Here is a 21033-nt window from a genome sequence, read left to right as displayed (position 1 = left end):
ACTTTGATTGATATTGATATTGTTTTGGGGGTGTTAACAAGAATAAAAACACTATAATGAGAGTTTTTGTTTTACCCACAAATGTAAGTTTGTAAGAACAAAACCATCCTTCCACAAACAATTCAGTCATTTTCTCTCACTTTTATATTGCATAAAGGTCTGGGGACATACATTGAAAACGAACACAATGCAGTCATCATATTACAAAAGAGAGTAATAAAGATAATTGATCAAATGGTTTAGAGACCCAACAAATGATTCATAAAGTTACACATTTTAAAATTGTATAAAAGACAACTGTTCAAATGATGTACAAAGTAAATAATAATATGCTTCCTGAAGTGGTCCAGAAGATGTTTCAGATGTGAACCAGTAAATATGTATATCATATAAAGGTGCTAATCTATGGGATTATTAACAATTAGAAATACAAATCTGTCACACCTCAATATTCCAAACACCTATAAAAAACACTATCATGAATAAGTCTAAAATTGTATGATGAATATATATATATATATATATATATATACACATGAAATGTTTATTGTATGTAAAATATGTCTTTTACTGTTTACACTAACCTTTTCAGTCAACTTGTTCTGTTCAATTTTAGATAAAAGTACACAATGTTGCATATTAATGCATGTACTTGACTGAAAAAAAGCACTATTATAAAACATCTAATCTAAAAATGAGAAAGCACAATAAAAAGATTGTTATACAAACAACAATGGAGCAAAACTTGTTCCCCACCATCAATAGATTCACTCGAGTCACAGATGCTTCAAAAACAATAATCAATAACATTATTACTAACATCCGGAATACAAATCTTGTGACGGGTGGTGCAATCCCATATCACAGACCACTTTCCCATAGTTCTATTCTTTGACTCTGGCAAAACTTCTCCCCTCCCACCTCCTAAAATACTCAACGATGCAACTTTACAACACCTAAATAATAATCTGCTTGCCAGGCAATGGGACTCTGTGTTTAATTGCACCTGTCCTGATGCTGAATATGAAAACCTGATTAAAATGATTCAGGATGCTATTCAGGAAATAATCCCTGAAAAATATATCAGAAATCATACCTCAAACAATAATCCCTGGAATACAAGGGGGATCTTAAAGGCCTACTGAAATGAGATGTTCTTATTTAAACGGGGATAGCAGCTGCATTCTATATGTCATACTTGATCATTTCGCGATATTGCCATATTTTTGCAGAAAGGATTTAGTAGAGAACATCGACGATGAAGTTCTCAACTTTTGGTGCTAACAGAAAAGCCTTGCCTGTACCGGAAGTAGCGGACGATGACGTCACCCATTGAGGGCTCCTCACATCCTCACATTGTTTTTAATGGGAGCCTCCAACAAAAAGAGCTATTCCGACCGAGAAAACGACAATTTCCCCATTAATTTGAGCGAGGATGAAAGATTTGTGTTTGAGGATATTGATAGCGAAGGGCTGGAAAAAAAATAAAAATAAAATCAAGTTAAAAAAAGGCGATTGCATTGGGACCGATTCAGATGTTTTTAGACACATTTAGTAAGATAATTCTGGGAAATCCCTTATCTTTCCATTGTGTTGCTAGTGTTTTAGTGAGTTTAATAGTACCTGATAGTCGGGTGTCTTGAGGTCTTGAGGCCAGTGTCTGAGGGAAGTCGAAGGCAGCTGTATGGACGGCACAAGCTCAGCTGATCCCCGGTAAGTGGCGACTTTTTACCACAATTTTCTCACCGAAAACTGCTGGTTGACATTTGGTCGGGATCCATGTTTACTTCACCGCCCTGATCCATAGGAAAGCTTCACCTCCGGGAATTTTAAACAAGGAATCACCGTGTGTTTGTGTGGCTAAAGGCTAAAGCTTCCCAACTCCATCTTTCTACTTTGACTTCTCCAATATTAATTGAACAAATTGCAAAAGATTCAGCAACACAGATGTCCAAAATACTGTGTAATTATGTGGTTAAAGCAGACTACTTATTACTGTGTGTGTGCGCAGGGCTAATATATCCTTACAGTCAGTGACGTCACGCGTACGCATCATCAATCCGCTACGTTTTCAACAAGAAACTCCGGGAAATTTAAAATTGCAATTTAGTAAACTAAAAAGGCCGTATCGGCATGTGTTGCAATGTTAATATTTCATCATTGATATATAAACTATCAGACTGCGTGGTCAGTAGTGGTGAGTTTCAGTAGGCTTTTAAAGTCTATCAGAAAAAAGAATAAACTCTACAAATGTTATATTTTGAACCCTACCTCTGTCAACAAAGAAAAAAACATGAATTATAGAAATAAATTAACTCATATTATCAGGAAAAGTAAGTGCAACTAATATTCTGAACTGTTACTATTGTACAAGAACATGGAATGTGCTGAATACTGTTCTCAACAAGGGACATAAGGCCCCTGTTGTCCCAGATACAAGGACCATTAGGGTTGATCTTGCCAATACTTTTTTGCTTCTATTGGGGAAAACCTATCTAGTAAGATAAGTCAAGACCCAAGGTGTTCCTTTAAGAATTTCTATCAGGCAGCTACCCTAGCTCTTTTTTCATGCAGCCAACCGACATCAGTGAGCTTTATACGATCATTAAGGACCTGAAGTCATCACATACAGCTGGAGTAGACGGAATATGTAGCAAAATCTTGAAAGCCATAGCAAATGTGATCACAAATCCTCTGTCACTGTATAAACCTGTCACTTAGTGCCGACCAAAAATGTCCAAAGTGGCAAAAGTGATCCCTATGTTTAAATCAGGTGATAAAAATGATATGAACGATTATCGGCCAATTTCTATTTTACCAACATTCTCAAAAATATTCATTGACTATTGAAGAAGGGGAATGTGGTATTGGTATTTGGTTGGATCTGTCGAAGGCCTTTGACACAATAGACTTTGAGATCTTACTGTATAAGCTCTACCACTATGGTGTCAGAGGGGTACCTCTCGATTGGTTCCGTTCTTACCCGTACGGAAGACAACAATGTGTATGCATCAATGATCCCAACTCACCCTGTATGACCATAAATTATGGGGTTCTCCAGGGATCCATCTTGGGGCCTCTCCTTTTTATCGTATACATAAATGATTTCATAAACTCTTCCGTAACTTTTCATGAAATCATTTTTGCTGACAATACAAATTTATTTACCTCACACAGGAGCCTACTCGACCTACAAGAAACTTTGAATTCAGAACTTGTGAAAGTGGATTCCTGGTTCAAATGTAACACGCTCTCATTTAATGTTAATAAAACAAATTTTATTTTATTGAGTTACAATAAAAAACGGACAAATACTGAATACTGCCATAACAACATCAATGGGGAGGAAATACAGAGAGTGAACTCCACAAAATTCCTGGGGGTCATCATTGATGAATACCTACATTTCAAATGTCCAATTAGCCATCTGTTAAACAAACTATCCAAATATGTTGGCCTGTTCTTTCACCTTCGTCATTATCTTCCTCTTTATGTTTTACTCACTCTATACAAAACTCTCTTTGAACCACATCTAATCTACTGTAATGTCATCTGGTGTAACACCTTCCCTACCTAACTTCACAAATTAGAATCCATGCAAAAGAAAATCGTACGGGCCCTGTCATGGTCCAAGTTTAATGCCCCGAATTGACATCTATTCCATAATTATCATCTCCTTAGACTGACAGAGTTCAATATTTATCACAATGATTGTCTAACCTATCAAGTCATCCACAGGCTGAATCTCAGGCTCTGTAGCTTAGTTCCCATCTGTCATCCCCCGCATGCCCACAACACTCGTAACTTTGACATGATATCAGGTAAACATTGTGTACTGGCTTGTACTGCTCGAAGTGTTGTATGCAGGGGACCAAAGATCTTTGTAGAGAGCCTCAGGATGCTGAATTCATTCTCCAACTTCAAAAATAAACTGCAATCGTACCTATCAACCACCTATCTCTAATGCCTCATGTGAATGGCTAGTGCTCCTTTAGAGGATTAGCATTGTCACATGTGGCTTCGGGGTAGACTACTGTTGGGGTTGTGTGTGGTTGAATGTATGTATGTATGTGTATGCTTGCTCTTGGGCACCCTATTTTGTGTCTGTCATATAGCATGTTTGTGCTTACCACCATGTTTCAGCATTCCATGCATATACTGACCTCTGGACCCCCTGCCAAAAGGTTTATTTGGGGGACCCTTTCACTTACCACCATCCCTAAATGCATATTCACTACTGTTGTAATTTGTAATATGGTATTGTGAATAAACTTGAAACTATTACCATTACCTAAATGTCACACATGTTATATGTGCTGATGTTGTAAGAAAGTCAAAAATAAAGTCTTGACAGTTTATTTCAAATCTTGCAGTTTCATTTGCTGCTACTGTTCTCACCAGCACACTTGTGTTTCTTACACTGATACTTATAAGAGAATCGTTCACCACGCACACTGCAACTCCACACTTTCTCTCCTGGGAGTGTTCTCGTGTGCTACAAGGTTTGATCGGTCACAAAAGCTTCTGTTGCAGATTGAACCGGAATGTGATTGTTCACCAGTGTGTGTTCTCTTGTGTCTTTTCAAATTCTGACTTTCTATAAACCCTTTACCACAGGTTGAACAGGAAAACGGCTTTTCACCAGTGTGCGTGCTCATGTGTACTTTTACAGACTGTTGATTTAAAAATTATTTACAACAAATTGAACAAGAAAAAGGTTTTTCACCACTGTGTATTTTCATGTGTTCTTTCAAACTCTGACTTTGTGTAAAACCTTTACCACAGGTTGAACAGGAAAAAGGTTTTTCACCAGTGTGTATTCTCATGTGTACTTTCTCTGACTGTGAGTAAAACCTTTACCATAGATTGAACAGGAAAAGGGGTTTTCTCCAGTGTGTAATATTGTGTGTTTTTTCAAATTCTGACTTTCTACAAAACCTTTACCGCAGATTCAACAGATAAAAGTTTTTTCTCCAGTTTGTTCTCATGTGTACTTTCAGATAACCATGGTATTTAAAAGTTTTGTCACAGTGAGAACATTTGAAGTGAGTGTTGTCAGTGTGACATGTCTTATCATCTTTAGAGTCTTCATCATCAGTGTCAGGAGTGTGACGTTGTGTCCTCACTATCTGATAGTGGAGCTAAGAGCTTGTCTGCTTGTGATCCTCCACAGTGGTCTCCATCAGCTTCTGTTGTCATGTGTTGTGTTGAGTTGCTGCTTGGAGGCTCCGCCCCTCCCCTCTCCTCACTTTCACCTTTGACCTCATCATCTTCACTCTTCACAGGGACACCAGTCACTGGCATCTTGGTGACATCAACCTCCTCCAGTCTTTCAAGATGCTCTCCCTGCTGACTGATGCTATGTTCCTCCTCTTCCTCTTTAATGTGAAGGGTCAGTGGATCCACCGTTTCCTCTTTAAAATGTGGTGTCAGTGGGTCCTCCTCTTCCTTTTTAAAATAGGGGATCAGTGGGTATTCCTCTTCCTTCTTAATGTGGCTCCTCCCTCGGCATCCTGAAGCTCTACTTCTGTCGCTCAGGGTGAAGATGTTCTTCACAGACGTCTGCAAGACAAACACACCATCTCTGCTCAGTCACACAATGCATTCAGTACTTTTACATGCACTTAGGAAAAACAAGTTATTGTATGAACTGTCTTGAAATCTCAGTGACGCACAAACACGCTGCTCTTTACAACATTATTCACAGGAAAAGAAAACAAACAAGGACGACAGGACTTTTTACAATGGATGGATGATATGGTTTAAAATGGATTTTGTGATATATTATTTCGTATAGAATTACTAATAGAACCATTTTAAAACAGGCTACATAGACTCCTAATTTAGTTGCTGAAATATGCAGTAAAATGTTACATCATTTCCAGGATTATTATGTCAAATAATGTAACCAGATATTAACAGTAAATAAACAAGTACATTAATAATAATTGTTTCGACAAAATAATACAATTAAAAATTACACAATATGTTACTGCATATGTCAGCTGCCAAATTAGGAGCTTTTGTAACCCATTCTGAAATTCTTCTACCACCATTCATATACGAAATGATATATCTTGACTTATATTTTTATTAGGATATATTTTTAGGTTGTATCGCCCATACCAAACATTGGTTCGCCGAGTCATTTGGTTTGGCCCACCAAATATATATATTTTTTTATATTCTTCTGATGTGTGTGTATGTTTAAAATGTGGTATTACTGTTCTACATTACGTGGAAGTGTCATGTCATGGAATTGGTATGCTTTCAACTAAGGGTGTGACGATACGGTCAGCTCTCCAAAGTATACTGGATATTGGCTTTAGGAGAACGAGACAATATTTTGGTGGTTAATATGATTCTTACACATATGTGTAATTCATCTGTACTTTCCCTTGTGTGCTTAGTTTTACTGTAACTTCATTGTGGATAATATCTATAAACAACCTCGATTGTTTTTCATCTTTAATTTAAGGACTGTTTACTTATCTGACAAATTCAAAGGAAACTCCATATTTTTTTTAAATGTCGCCTGTCATTCACAATCCTTATATAAGACATATGCTTTAAATTTTTATGAATTCTAATTTGTAAATAAACGTGAGCAAAAATCAGCAAACATTGGACTCAATGGGAGCTCCTCTATTAGACCCACAAAGTCCTCCAAATAACCATCCAAAAACTGCCAACAATACTCCATTTGCATTTTGTGACCTGAATATTAACCAAGTATTGGCAAAAAAATTATTTTAAGCGCTAATGATAAGGACCTACTTTTAGCGGCGCATTGATCACAGAAGTAACTAGCTTATGCCACTATATTGACATACGGAGCTGCTTTCTCGCGTCTAAAATGGTGAAAGCTAATTCTCGATTATAAATCATGCTTCTCACTTATATAGTAGAATGTCATGGACAAAAAACGAGAACTTGGTCAACTTTGACATCCAACTTCGACCTGGAGATGGCAAGAAAGACACAAAAATACGCTCTTTTGCACAAACCCTTTTTTCCCCCTTTTAGAGGATTAATTCTTCATCTAAACAGGAAGATATGAACATCCCATCAGTCAGCATCCCAGTGAGAGCAGACATTGTATGCTTAAAATGAGCAAGATATGTAAATATGACATGTTATTAATAATGTTTCTACATTACATATATATTTACAGTGTGTATTTAAAATGTGTATTAAAATACACTTACAGTGGATCTCTGCTTTGATGTGTCGATCACTTCCGCCTCTCTTTGTTAGCAGCTAACAAGCTAAGCTAACCAGCAGGCTAGGCTAGCACGTCAAAGTGCACACAGACTAATGTATCCGCATACAAACAATTAATAACGACGTTTACTCTGTTAAACGACACACATGTGCACATGCATGTTGTAATTAAGACCAAGAAACCATAAGAACCAAAACAACGTATTCTTAGCCAGACGCCATCTTGTTTTGCTCTTCCTCCTGTGTGACGTCATCGAGGTGTTCTCCACCGCGGAACAAATGTTGGCCAAACACGTGTTTTACTGGGACAATAGTGAGTGGTGCACACTTCCTTCGCCCGGCCACAGAACAAGAGAAAAAGTCCCATTTAAGAGTTGCTGGTGTAACAATAGGAATAATATATTCCACTCCTCTCTTCTACACGCGGCTTATGAGGTAATATAAATTATATATTTTTTAAAATATTTATCTTATATACCTGATATGTTGTTCGAAGCTAACGTGGTAGCGTTAGCCCGCTAGCAGGCCTTTGTAGCAAATGCTAGCGTTTTATTGTGAGGAGTGTATTTTATATGTTCTCTATGAGAATTATATTGACCCTTTTAATACTTTAACTCTTTTTTGTTGTATATTACAGTCACGCTTAACATCATTAAATATGTGTTACTAGAAAGGAACGAACGTCTCGTAATTTAAGTCTGGAAAAAATCACATGTTATTATAATAACGATAATAATAATAATAAATTGTATTTGCTATAGGGCTTTTTAGTGCACTCAAAGACAGTTTACAGGATAAAAAATTAAAATGATTATTAACCCAAAGGGAATAAGCTGTAGAAAATGGATGCATGTATTATTATGACAGTGTAATATAATGTATTACACATACATTGCAGTAGTCTAGTTTGTGCTGGTGCTAACTTTATTAGCAATAAATACAAATTATGTTGTTTGCACGCACTTCTATTACCCTGATGACATCCACCCATCCGTTGTTTTTCTGCTTGTCCCTTTTTAGGGTTGCGAGGAGTGCTGGAGCCTATCTCAGCTGCATTCGGGCAGACATATTATGTAAATTAAAACAACTGATGCTTGTTATTACGAACACACTATTTGCACAATTGTAAGCAGTTAATGCTCATTCAGTTAGACAAAAATAGACATTTATTGAAATAAATGTTAAATAATAAAAATGGCTTTAGTATACTGCACGCAAATTGAACATGCATCAATATTTTATTTGTAATCAAAGCATGAGGTACCCAAATATTCTAATATGTATATCTATATATATATATATATATGTGTATATATATATATATATATATATATATATATATATATATATATATAGATATATACATATTGCCAAAAGTATTTGGCCACCTGCCTTTACTCACATATGAACTTGAATTGCCATCCCAAGGAATTGTCCAACATGTTTTGGTATCCTGGAGCATTCAAAGTTCAAAGGAACTTTGAACACTGGAACTAAGGGGCAAAGTCCAACTCCTGAAAAACCAACCCCACACCACAATTCCTCCACCACCAAATTTCACACTCGGCACAATGCCGTCAGAAATGTAGCGTTCTCCTGGCAACCTCCAAACCCAGACTGGTCCATCTGATTGCCAAATGGAAAAAGCGTGATTCATCAGTCCAGAGAAGGCGTCTCCACTGCTCTAGAGTCCAGTGGCGATGTGCTTTACACCACTGCATCCCACGCTTTGCATTGGACTTGGTGATGTATGGCTTAGATAGAGCTGCCCTGCCATGGAAAGCCATTCCATGAAGCTCTCTGCGTACTGTACGTGGGCTAACTGGAAGGTCACATGAAGTTTGGAGCCCTGTAGCAACTGACTGTGCAGAAAGTCTTTGCAGAGCATTCGTTTCAGCATCCGCTGACCCCTCTCTGTTCGTTTACATGGCCTACCACTTGGTGGCTGTGTTGCTGTTGTTCCCTAACTCTTCACTTTTCTTATGATAAAGCCGACAGTTGACTTTGGAATATTTAGGAGCATGGACATTTTACGACTGGATTTATTGCACAGGCGGCATCCTATGACAGTTCCATGCTAGAAATCACTGAGAGCGGCCCATTTTTTCACAAAATGCTTGTAGAAACAGTCTCCATGCCTAAGTGCCTGATTTTATAAGTGATTAGAACACCTGATTCTCATCATTTGGATAGTTGACCAAATACTTTTTGGCAATATAGTGTATATATATTCTGACGCCACCTAATTTCTTAAGGTGTGAGTGGGGTTCAACCAACATACTATCGCACGGCCACACTCGCTGGCACTTGTTACACGTGCTTCGCTGCACTTCTGTCTGTTTTCTGTCGGGTTAAAAATGTTGCTTTCGTAAAAGGAAGAACAAGGAGAGGATATTGCGCATAAAAATAAAGCCAACCGACCACAGCTCTGCAGTCCTGGTCACCGTTGACGTGAGGTGGGACTATTTTGGAGGTGCACGTCAAGGTTGGCTGGTAGGTTGGTAGTGGGAGGAGCGAGTTGGCGTCACTTGATGCTGCAGCACAATGAAACCTTTATACGTGCAGACTGACTTCATGGAGTCATGACGGTATTAAGATCCCAGCAGGAGGTTTTGTATAAGTTGTTCCTTTTTATCAATAATGAATGTAATTGCAGAAAACATGATTAATTACACAATTCATAATAATCAATAACTGATGATTATTCCATGTGTAGAAGAACATCACCACGAAGTGGTGTCAGTCCACTTGGAAAATATTATATTTGATAGACTAAAAAATATTTGACACGTCTAAGCTGAAGTTTGTTTGTGTTGTCTTGCGGACGTCCAACAGATGAAAGCTCGTCAAGAAAAACGTTCCCTTCAGCAGCAGGAGAATCCACAGCCCCCCCACATTAAAGAGGAAGAGGAGGATCTCTGGGTTACTCAGGAGGAAAAGTTTCTTCCAGGGCAGGAGGAGGCGGATCTCAGCAAGTTTCCACTGACTGTTGTCTCTGTGAAGACTGAAGAGCATGAAGACAAACCACCTGAGTCCTCACAGCTTCATCACAGTCCAAGTAAGCACAACATCCACATATCAATTAATACAATGTTTGTGACACATGTTCATCCGGGGGCCACACTTATGACTAAAGATGGAGATATACTTGCTTTTTAACACCACCATTTAAAAATGAATGCTCATCAATTGTGTGAATCAGCGAAAATAATTATATTTATATAGCGCTTTTCTCTAGTGACTCAAAGCGCTTTTACATAGTGAAACCCAATATCTAAGTGACATTTAAACAAGTGTGGGTGGCACTGGGAGCAGGTGGGTAAAGTGTCTTGCCCAAGGACACAATGGCAGTGATTAGGATGGTAGAAACGGGAATCGAACTTGGAACCCTCAAGTTGCTGGCACGGCCACTCTACCAACCGACAGGGCGCTTGCTCCCGTTGACGTGCCTGTCCTCAAGTGACGGCTTGATAATAGCGCACCGTCACAATAATCAAAACAAAACACCGGCGGAAAGCGATAATCAATTAAAAAAAACAAGCAAACTGGAGTTTTGACCCGGAGAAGGCTGGTCGGTTAAAAAAAAACAAAAAAAAACTCTGCATCCCAGGGACGCACGGACTTACGGAAATTCACGTCCTTTTTGATTTCAATGCGTACAAAGACATAAAATGTGTGTTAACGCCAACACTGGTTATTAATGTGATTATCAGACAGAAGTCATTTCCATTAGACAATATTCAAATATAGGTGGTAGTGTTGTAACCTTACCAATATTTTGGTACCGGTACTAAAATTATTTTGGTACCGGTACTAAAATTATTTTGGTACTTTTCTAAAAAAAAGGTCACTATTGGCTTTATTTTAACAAAAAAACTTAGGATACATTAAACATATGTTTCTTATTGCAGTCAAGTCCTTAAATAAAATAGTGAACATACAAGACAACTTGTCTTTTAGTAGTAAGTAAACAAACAAAGACTCCTAATTAGTCTGCTGACATATGCAGTAACGTATTGTCTCATTTATACACCTACTATTTTGTCAACATTATTGAGGACAAGTGGTAGAAAATGAATTATTAATCTCTTTGTTAATTTACTGTTAATATCTGCTTACTCTCTCTTTTAACATGTTCTGTCTACACTTCTGTTAAAATGTAATAATCACTTATTCTTCTCTTGTTTGATACTTTACTTTAGTTTTTGGATGATACCACAAGTTTGGGTATCAATCCGATACCAAGTAGTTACAGGATCATACATTGGTCATCTTCAAAGTCCTCATGTGTCCAGGGACATATTTCCTGGGTTTTCAAACATAATATACTTTTAAAAAAAATGAAAGAAGATGTTGTGATACCAAAAAATATCGACGTAATCATAGTAGTATCGGGTAAATACGTGGCGTTTGTTTACATTTTGATGCCGGTGAGCTACGGTCTGTAGTGAAGCACGTTGAGCTGTTCCTCGTCCTCCAGTGATAATGTTACATGTAAGAAACATATTTTATTTGTCGCCATGGAGGCGAGGATTAGTGATTTAGAAGTAGCTAAAACACTGCTGACAGCGGATGGACGTTAGCCACTAGATAGCTAGCCATGTCTTAAAACACCTCTTCCTGAGGGTTTTTCAGTGTTACAACTTCACCTTTATTGTTAGTTTTTAAGCCAAAATGTGTCCGTTGTCCCTTTTCTGTCTACACACTGTGTCTGCTTTTAAGTACTTCGTGATTGTGTGCCGCCGAACATGCTCGTCTGCTCGTAAACCAGCAATGTCACGACGTGACTTCAACGCGGGAGAGGGGCGGTGTGGGACCGGTACGTTTCAAAGACAGAATAGTTCCGGAAAAGTATATCATTAGTATCACTGTCCTATACTAATACCGGTATATCGTACAACCCTAATAGGTGGTATGGCTCACTTATGTTTAAAATAACAAAATAATGTTGCTTTTCCTCAGATATGTACTAGTATTGTATACGTGGATGGGGGCCCTGCTTTGGAAATAATGTGTACCCCTTTCAGAGATCACGTTTAGTTCCATTTCAAACATTCACATGTTGCACAATGAGATGAGTGCTGTAGCACAAGCGTGGGATAACGTGAACAGTTGTGGAACTTTCTCTTGAACACAGTGGAAAGTGTTTTTTTTTTTTAAATGAAATGACGCAGATATATTGCTTTCTCCTTTTTATGTTAACTCGAGAAAAAACAGGATCTCGTTGCAAGCGCGATGTATGTATCTCAGCTGCATTTTGGCGGAAGGCGGCGTACACCCTGGACAAGTCGCCACCTCATCACAGAAGTTTGGTTCTTTTATGAATGTATTATGGTTCTACTAAACATGTGAGCAAATGTGCTGGGTCAAAAGTATACAAACAGAAATATTAATATTTGCTTACATGTCCCTTGGCAAGTTTTACTGCAATAAGGCACTTTTGGTAGCCATCCACAAGCTTCTGGTTTTCTGACATGGACTTGTTTCTTTAGCATTGTCCGTACGTTTAAGTCGGGACTTTGGGAAGGCCATTCTAAAACTTTACTTCGGCGAGTGTATATTTTAGCGTCTCGGAAGAGTTTGTGCTGCAAGGAGTTCTGGTTATTTGTTCTGTTGTGTTTGTTGTGTTACGGTGCGGATGTTCTCCCGAAATGTGTTTGTCATTCTTGTTTGGTGTGGGTTCACAGTGTGGCGCATATTTATAACAGTGTTAATATGGTTGTTATGGCCACCCTCAGTGTGACCTGTATGGCTGTTGACCATTCACTTGTGTGTGAAAAGCCGTAGATATCATGTGATTGGGCCGGCACACAAAGGCATTGCCTTTAAGGTTTATTGGCGCTCTGCACTTCTCCCTACGTCCGTGTACACAGCTGTGTTTTAAAAAGTCATACATTTTACTTTTTGAAACTGATCCCTAAAATTTTGAAACCGATACCAATAATTTACGATATTACATTTTGAAGCATTTATCGGCCGATAATGTCGGCAGTCCGATATTATCGGACATCTCTAGTTTGTGGTCATTGTCCTGTTGGAACACCCAACTGCGCCCAAGACCCAACCTCCGGGCTGATGATTTTAGCTTGTCCTGAAGAATTTGGAGGTAATCCTCCTTTTTCACTGTCCCATTTAATTCACCAGTTCCATTGGCAGCGAAACAGGCCCAGATTATAATACTACCACCACCATGCTTGACGGTGGGAATGGTGTTCCTGGGATTAAAGGCCTCACCTTTTCTCCTCCAAACATATTACTGGGTATTGTGGCCAAACAGCTCAATGTTTGTTTCATCTGACATCACATGGACAAAGAAAGACCTTGTGGAGGAAAGTTTTGTGAAATACCAAAAAATAACGTGTAGCGTCTTGTTATTTTGTAGCCAAAAATAATTTTATTTTATAGATATTTTCAAAGCAGAATATTGCCCTTAGGGCCTTCTGGCACCTCATGGGGGACCCGTAAGGTCTGGGCCTCTTAAGACCACACTTTTGGTGCTAATCTTCTTCTTTTTACCGAATTTGAAAGCAAAAGTGAGTCCACAAATAACCGAATCTTAAAGCAAAATTGAAAATGAAATCTGAATTGGTAAAATCTTATCAATATCGCTCCTAACATGTGACTGAATAAAGATGGAGTCCTCTCGAGCATGTTTGTCTTCTTGTGTCCTGCAGACGTCTGTGAAGAACATCTTCTCTCTGAGCAACAGAAGTGGAGCTTCAGGATGGACAAGGAGGAGCCACAGCCTTTCCACATCAAGGAGGAAGAAGAGGCGCCACATACATTGCAAATGCAAAGGGAAGGAAATAACCCACTGACCTTCCATTTTAAAGAGGAAGAGGAGGAACACAGCGTCAGTCAGCAGGGAGAGCATCTTGAAGAACTGGAGGAGGTTGATGTCACCAAGATGCCAGTGACTGGTGTCCATGTGAAGAGTGAAGGTGATGAGGTCAAAGGTGAAAGTGAGGAGAGGGGAGGGGGGGAGCCTCCAAGCAGCAGCTCAACACAACACATGACAACAGAAGCTGATGGAGACCACTGTGGAGGATCACAAGCAGACAAGCTCTTAGCTCCACTATCAGATAGTGAGGACACAACGTCACACTCTCCTGACACTGATGATGAAGACTCTAAAGATGATAAGACATGTCACACTGACAACACACGCTTCACATGTTCTCTCTGTGACAAAACTTTCAAAGACCATCGTAATCTGAAAAGACACATGAGTACACACACCGGTGAGAAACCCTTTTCCTGCTCAGAATGTGGTAGATATTTTAGACTAAAACACATGCTGAAAGTACACATGAGAACACACACTGGAGAAAAACCTTATTTATGTTCAATCTGCGGTAAAGATTTTACTCAAAAGCAACATTTGAAAATACACATGAGAATACACACTGGAAAAAAACTTTTTTCATGTTCAATCTGCGGTAAAGATTTTACTCACAGGCACTACTTGAAAATACACCTGAGAATACACAGTGGAGAAAAACCTTTTTCCTGCTCAGAATGTGGTAAAAGTTTTGTAATAAATCAAAGTTTAAAAGTACATATGAGAACACACACTGGAGAAAAACCTTTTTCATGTTCAATCTGCGGTAAAGATTTTACTCAAAGGGAGCATTTCAAAGCGCACATGAGAATACACACTGGAGAAAAACCTTTTTCATGTTCAATCTGCGGTAAAGGTTTTACACGAATTGACCATTTCAAAACACACATGAGAATACACAATGGAGAAAAACCTTTTTCATGTTCAATCTGTGGGAAAGATTTTACTCGAAGGGACCATTTGAAAAAACACATGAGAATACACACTGGAGAAAAAACTTTTTCCTGTTCAGAATGTGGTAAAAGTTTTGTATCAAATCGAAGTTTAAAAGTACACTTAAGAACACACACTGGTGAAAAACCGTTTGAATGTTCAGTATGTGGTAAAAGTTATATAGAAAGACAGCAATTAAAATCACACATGATAATGCACTCTGGTGAAAAACCATACTCCTGTTCAAGCTGCAACAAAAGCTTTGGTCACCTAAACACTCTTACAGTACACATGAGAACACACACAGGAGAGAAAGTGTTGAGTTGCAGTGTGTGTGGTGAAAGATTCTCTTATAAGTACCAGTGTAGGAAACACAAGTGTGCTGGTGAGAACAGCAGCAGCAAATGAAGATGCAGGATTTGAAATAAACGGTCAAAACTTTGTTAAATTTTACTTTCTGACAACATCAGAAAATACAGTGGGGCAAAAAAAGTATTTAGTCAGCCAACGATTGTGCAAGTTCTCCCTCTTTAAATGATGACAGAGATCTGTAATTTTCATCGCAGGTACACTTCAACTGTGAGAGACAGAATGTGAAAAAAAAATCCAGGAATTCACATTGTAGGATTTTTAAAGAATTTATTTGTAAATTATGGTAGAAAATAAGTATTTGGTCAACCATTCAAAGCTCTCACTGATGGAAGGAGGTTTTGGCTCAAAATATTTTACAACAGGCCAGCGGGCGACTCACCTGGCCATGCTTCACAGTGGGTATGGTGTTCTTGGGATGCAACTCAGTATTCTTCTTCCTCAAACACGACAAGTTGAGTTTATACCAAAATGGATACATGGATGATACAGCAGAGGATTGGGAGAATGTCATGTGGTCAGATGAAACCAAAATAGAACTTTTTGGTATAAACTCAACTTGTCGTGTTTGGAGGAAGAAGAATACTGAGTTGCATCCCAAGAACACCATACCTACTGTGAAGCATGGGGGTGGAAACATCATGCTTTGGGGCTGTTTTTTTCTGTTAAGGGGACAGGACGACTGAGCAGTGTTAAGGAAAAAATAAATGGGGCCATGTATTGTGAGATTTTGAGCCAAAACCTCCTTCCATCAGTGAAAGCTTTGAATGGTTGACCAAATACTTATTTTCCACCATAATTTACACATAAATTCTTTAAAATTCCTACAATGTGAATTCCTGGATTTTTTTTTCACATTCTGTCACTCACAGTTGAAGTGTACCTATGATGAAAATTACAGACCTCTGTCATCATTTTAAGTGGGATAACTTGCACAATCGGTGACTGAATAAATATTGTTTTGCCCCACTGTATAACATGTGTGACATCATTGTTGTGTTTGTAACACAATCTTGTTATTATGATTCTAACATTTATAGATTCGACACTTCAGATTAGTGCTTTTATTTCAGTCAAATACATGAGTTAATATACACATTCGTGTACTTTAAAATGAGCACAAAAATTTGACTGAAAGGTGAGAATAAACAGTACATAAAATATGTCACATACAATAAACATTTTATGTGTAGATATTCATAATTCACTTTTATACTTATTCATAATAGTGTTTTATATATGTTTTTTTGAATAATGAAGTGTTACATATTTTATTTTCTAATTGTACATGATTCCATAGATGAAATCCTTTATATGATGTACATATTTATTTTACATGAGTTCATACTTTGGCTTTTGAGTACACATAAATCCCTCTTAGTTCATATTTACTGGTTCACATCTGAAACATCTTCTGGACCACTTCTGGAAGCATATTATTATTTACTTTATATATCATTTGAACAGTCATATTTATACAATTTTAAAATGTGTGACTTTATGAATAATTTGTTGGATCTCTATAATCCATTCTATTAAATGTATTTATTACTCTCTTGTGTAATATAAATATTGTTGTGTGATTGTTTTATATGTATGTTCCCAGACGAGTTGTTCCGAACCTTGTTCAAGGTACCGAACCCCACCAGTTTCATATGCGCATTCACCGAACCCTTCTTTAGCGTAAAATAAAAACATTACTTTATTCACCTTGTTCATAGAACAAAACTAACACAGTGCATGAACTCACAACGAATTACACACCTCCAAATCAGTCTGACTTCTGGTGTTGCCGTATCCATTATGCACTGATAGGGATAAGTTTTCATTTACACGATGAGTTGGGTGTGTCTTGACCTTCCTGGCGGAGGCTCCGCCGAACCCCTGAGGCCGACTCACCGAACGCCTAGGGTTCGATCGAACCCAGGTTAAGAACCACTGCCCCAGACCTTTATGCAATAAACAATGTATGCTTCAACTAAAGTTCGGTACAATAAATGTAGTTAATATTTGTGGGTATGTATTTTATTCTATTTATTATCGCAGTCAATTTTTCTAATATTTTCTTCACATGACTTTCAAGTATTTTACAGCTTACTTCATCATCTAGACCAGGGGTCACCAACATTTTTTAAACCAAGAGCTACTTCTTGGGTACTGATTAATGGGAAGGGCTACCAGTTTGATACACACTTAAATAAATTGCCTGAAATAGCCAATTTGGTCAATTTACCTTTAATGCCATGTTATTATTAATATTTAATGATATTTATGTGTGGAAACACTGATCATCTTAATGATTTCTCACAATAAATATAAACTATGAAACATAGTTTATCTTCAATTTCAACTCTTTAAAATTCAAAATTCAACCGAAAAAAAAAGAGAAAAACTAGCTAATTCGAATCTTTTTGAAAAAACTAAAAAAAAAGAATTTATGTAACATCATTAGTAATTTTTCCTGATTAGGATTAATTTTAGAATTTTAATGACAAGTTTTAAATAGGTTAAAATCCAATCTGCACTTTGTTAGAATATATAACAAATTGGACCAAGCTATATTTCTAACAAAGACAAATCATTAATTCTTTTAGATTTTCCAGAACAAAAATTGTAAAAGAAATTCAAAAGACTTTGAAATAAGATTTACATTTGATTCTACAGATTTTCTAGATTTTCCAGAATATTTTTTTTGAGTTTCAATGATAATAAATTTGAAGAAATATTTCACAAATATTCTTTGTTGAAAAAACAGAAGCTAAAATGAAGAATTACATTAAAATGTATTTATTATTCTTTACAATAAATAAAAAATACTTGAACATTGAATTAAATTGTCAGGAAAGAAGAGGAAGGAATTTAAAAGGTAAAAAGGTATATGTGTTTAAAAATCCCAAAATCATTTTTATGGTTGTATTTTTTCTCCATAATTGTCTTTCTGAAAGTTATAAGAAGCAAAGTAACAAAAATAAATGAATTTATTTAAACACGTGAAGACCAAGTCTTTAAAAAATGTTCTTTGATTTTCAAATTCTATTTGAGTTTTGTCTCTCTTAGAATTAAAAATATCGATCAAAGCGAGACCAGCTTGCTAGTAAATAAATACAATTTAAAAAATAGAGGCAGCTCACTGGTAAGTGCTGCTATTTGAGCTATTTTTAGAACAGGCCAGCGGGTGACTCATCTGGTCCTTACGGGCGACCTGGTGCCCGCGGGCACCGCGTTGGTGACCCCTGTTCTAGACTAACTCAGCCTTGAGGATGTGTGTAATGTTGAGATGTATTGCAGATGCCTTGGTTTGTTTGGATGTTGTCAACCTGTCAATTGTTGTATTTAAAATGTTGTCAGATCTCGTGAGAGAAACAAGCAACCAGTTCCATTACTTCTTTTTCTTACTGGCAGTTTGCAGCCATGACTTAAAAGGTTCATACTGCCACCTACCGGACTGTAGAATGTAGTGTAGGCCATAGGTGTTAGGATAATTATGTATAATTTGTCACACAACTCTTTTGCTTAAGGGTCGTTATAATAGTTATTATCAATTATGATGAAGTTGTGTTTTTTCGTCTTTGTGCAAAAGCACAACTTGTAATCTAATCCATTGCTAGCCGTCTCGTATCAGCGTTTGTGTCCAGGAAAGGCCTGCTGACAAGCCAAGGCCAAACACCACCTGCCATGATGCAGACAAAGCAGAGACAGGGCGATATCACGAGTGTCAGCACATTTGCATTTTTCTATAATCATATATTGTGTCTGGAGCTGCTGATTACCCAGATTCCTCTAGCAGGAACTTTGGTGATGTATTCAGGGCCCCCCTGAATAAATATTGGAGCAAGTCAGACTGTTACTTTAGAGCCCAAGTTGTTTCTGTAAAGTACAGTCCAATAAATCTCTCCTCGTTGAACCAAATGTAACTGTCTCTGCCTGAGTCCTTGTTTCTTGTCTGTTTAATAGATGTCATTATGTGTTTGCACCTGACAATAGGACAGAAGGGGGAAATCGAGGGCAGCAATACACCTAAGATGTTCTACTAGACTGCTGGAAATAGAAAAAAGAAGAAGAACGAGGGGAAAGCAAGATGGCGTTTGATGGAGAAAGTCTAAATATGGGCATTATAGTTCTGTATTTTCAATCAGTGCATATATGTGCACATATATGTTGTTTTATATAGGCTACCTTTTATTTTGTTTCCAGAGTTTCCTGGTTCCTTGATTTTTGTAAGTAAAAATAATCTTCAATCACGCTGCTGGATCAGTTTGAATTACTGGATGGATAGCGGTAAAAGGAACAATATGTGACAAGGAAGGCTGTGCATGGTGCGAGTCAGACAAGATGCCCGCGCCCAAAGTGGAACAAACATTTGAACAATGGGGTTATTGGAACAAAGGTAAATGTGTTATACTTGTTGTGGGCGACTCTTGCTGTCGCCGCTCGGGTTCCTCTGACCACCCAGGAAGGACATCGCTTTTTGAGCAGGTTTGACTCTTTTATTTTCCAATAAAGGCAGATGTCTTTTGTGCCGTCGTCGCTCCCACTGCTCGCTCCTCCGTGTCTCGCTCTCCGGTACGCTCTTCAGTCGGCCGCGTCTCCATCTCTCGTGTCTTGCGTTCTGTCGTTCTTGCTCTTTTGTTGTTGATGCCGGCTCTCCTACTCCTTCCGCAATCTCTCCTCCTTCTCCCCTTTTATATATCATGAAGAGATGGGTTAATTGTGTCCCGGTGTGTGAACCACGCACCTGATTTAGATTGTGGCGGCGTCGCTCCCGGCACGCCCCGCCGCTCCACTCCGCCGCATTCTCCGCATCCTTGCCGCCATCTTGGGCAGGGCTGCAGCGTGTCCTGCCCCGCCGTTGGCCCGTCGGCTCCGCCTCTCCACATACCTCCATCGCCAGATGCAAGCCGGAACTCCAACCGGCTAAGCCAACTCCCCCCTCCCTTTTTTGAAGGGGCGGGAAGTGAAGACTACCACCTGTCTTCTCTTCATTTCCTTCCTTCCTTTCGTCTTTGTCTTCTGGTGGTGAAGTCTCATCCTCGCCCTCTGCTGGCGTCGTGTGGTCCTCTTCCGTTTGTGAGTCAGCCACAACCATTTCTTTGTTTTTATCTTCATCTTTTTCTTTGTCTCTCTCTTCTTTATCTTAATCATCATCATCTGATTCATCTTCTACTTCTTCTTGTTGTCTCATCCTCTCCTCTTCCTTCTTTCTTTCTTTCTCTTCCTCCACCAGTCTTCTCTACTCCATGGCTAACCGTTCAAGCTCCGTTTCCCTCCTCACGCTCTCTTCCTCCTCCTCTTTCATGTTTTCTTCATTCCTTTTTCTCTCTTCTTCCACCAGCCTCCTCTTTTCTTTTGCGAGTCGTTCCAGTTCTTCTTCCCTTCTCATCCGCTCCTTTTCCATCTTTCTAAATTCTCTTAATGTCTTCTCCTCTCTTCCTCTTCCCGTCTCCTCTTTTCCTCTGCTTGTCTTTCCCGCTCTTCTACCGAGGCGAGCTCGTCCTCCCTCTCTTTGGCAGACAGCGTGCCCTGCTGGTCTGCAGACGCCCCTGCAGCCTCCTTAGCCCCGCCTTCCAGGTGGGTCCCTTTAGCCAAGACTTTACTGGCGTGGGGGGCACTCGCCGCCTCCCCCCACCTTGTTCGCCAGCGCTTGCATGAGTTGGCGATTTTGGCGG

The 21033-nt window shown here is 38.5% G+C and overlaps 1 protein-coding gene, 1 long non-coding RNA gene and 1 pseudogene across 2 annotated transcripts; 2 read left to right on the top strand and 1 right to left on the bottom strand.

Annotated features, from left to right (window-relative positions):
* LOC133545505 (major histocompatibility complex class I-related gene protein-like) overlaps positions 1 to 21033 on the top strand; it is a 93355-nt pseudogene that overhangs the window by 44791 nt on the left and 27531 nt on the right.
* LOC133545509 (uncharacterized) lies at positions 4343 to 7550 on the bottom strand. The gene is made up of 2 exons (XR_009804855.1): positions 7209 to 7550; positions 4343 to 5562 (listed from the first exon to the last, which is right to left on the bottom strand). It is a non-coding gene; the product is annotated as an uncharacterized LOC133545509 (long non-coding RNA).
* Positions 7523 to 19266, top strand: LOC133545404 (gastrula zinc finger protein XlCGF57.1-like). Its single transcript, XM_061890952.1, has 3 exons — positions 7523 to 7659; positions 10060 to 10282; positions 13899 to 19266. Exons 2-3 carry the CDS (start codon positions 10060 to 10062, stop codon positions 15404 to 15406), a joined length of 1731 nt encoding a protein of 576 aa, XP_061746936.1. The 5' UTR covers positions 7523 to 7659; the 3' UTR covers positions 15407 to 19266.

The sequence above is a fragment of the Nerophis ophidion genome, linkage group LG28 (genome assembly GCF_033978795.1).
Source record: "Nerophis ophidion isolate RoL-2023_Sa linkage group LG28, RoL_Noph_v1.0, whole genome shotgun sequence".
NCBI lineage: Eukaryota > Metazoa > Chordata > Actinopteri > Syngnathiformes > Syngnathidae > Nerophis > Nerophis ophidion.
The sequence above is the reverse complement of the archived record's forward strand: the minus strand, read 5'-3'. Positions and strand labels throughout refer to the sequence as shown.

Coding starts and splice junctions, on each gene's coding strand:
- LOC133545404 (XM_061890952.1), top strand. CDS start 10,060: ATGAAAGCTCGTCAAGAAAAACGTTCCCTTCAGCAGCAGGAGAATCCA. Junction 10,283..13,898: donor ACAGCTTCATCACAGTCCAA/GTAAGCACAACA, acceptor TGTGTCCTGCAG/ACGTCTGTGAAGAACATCTT.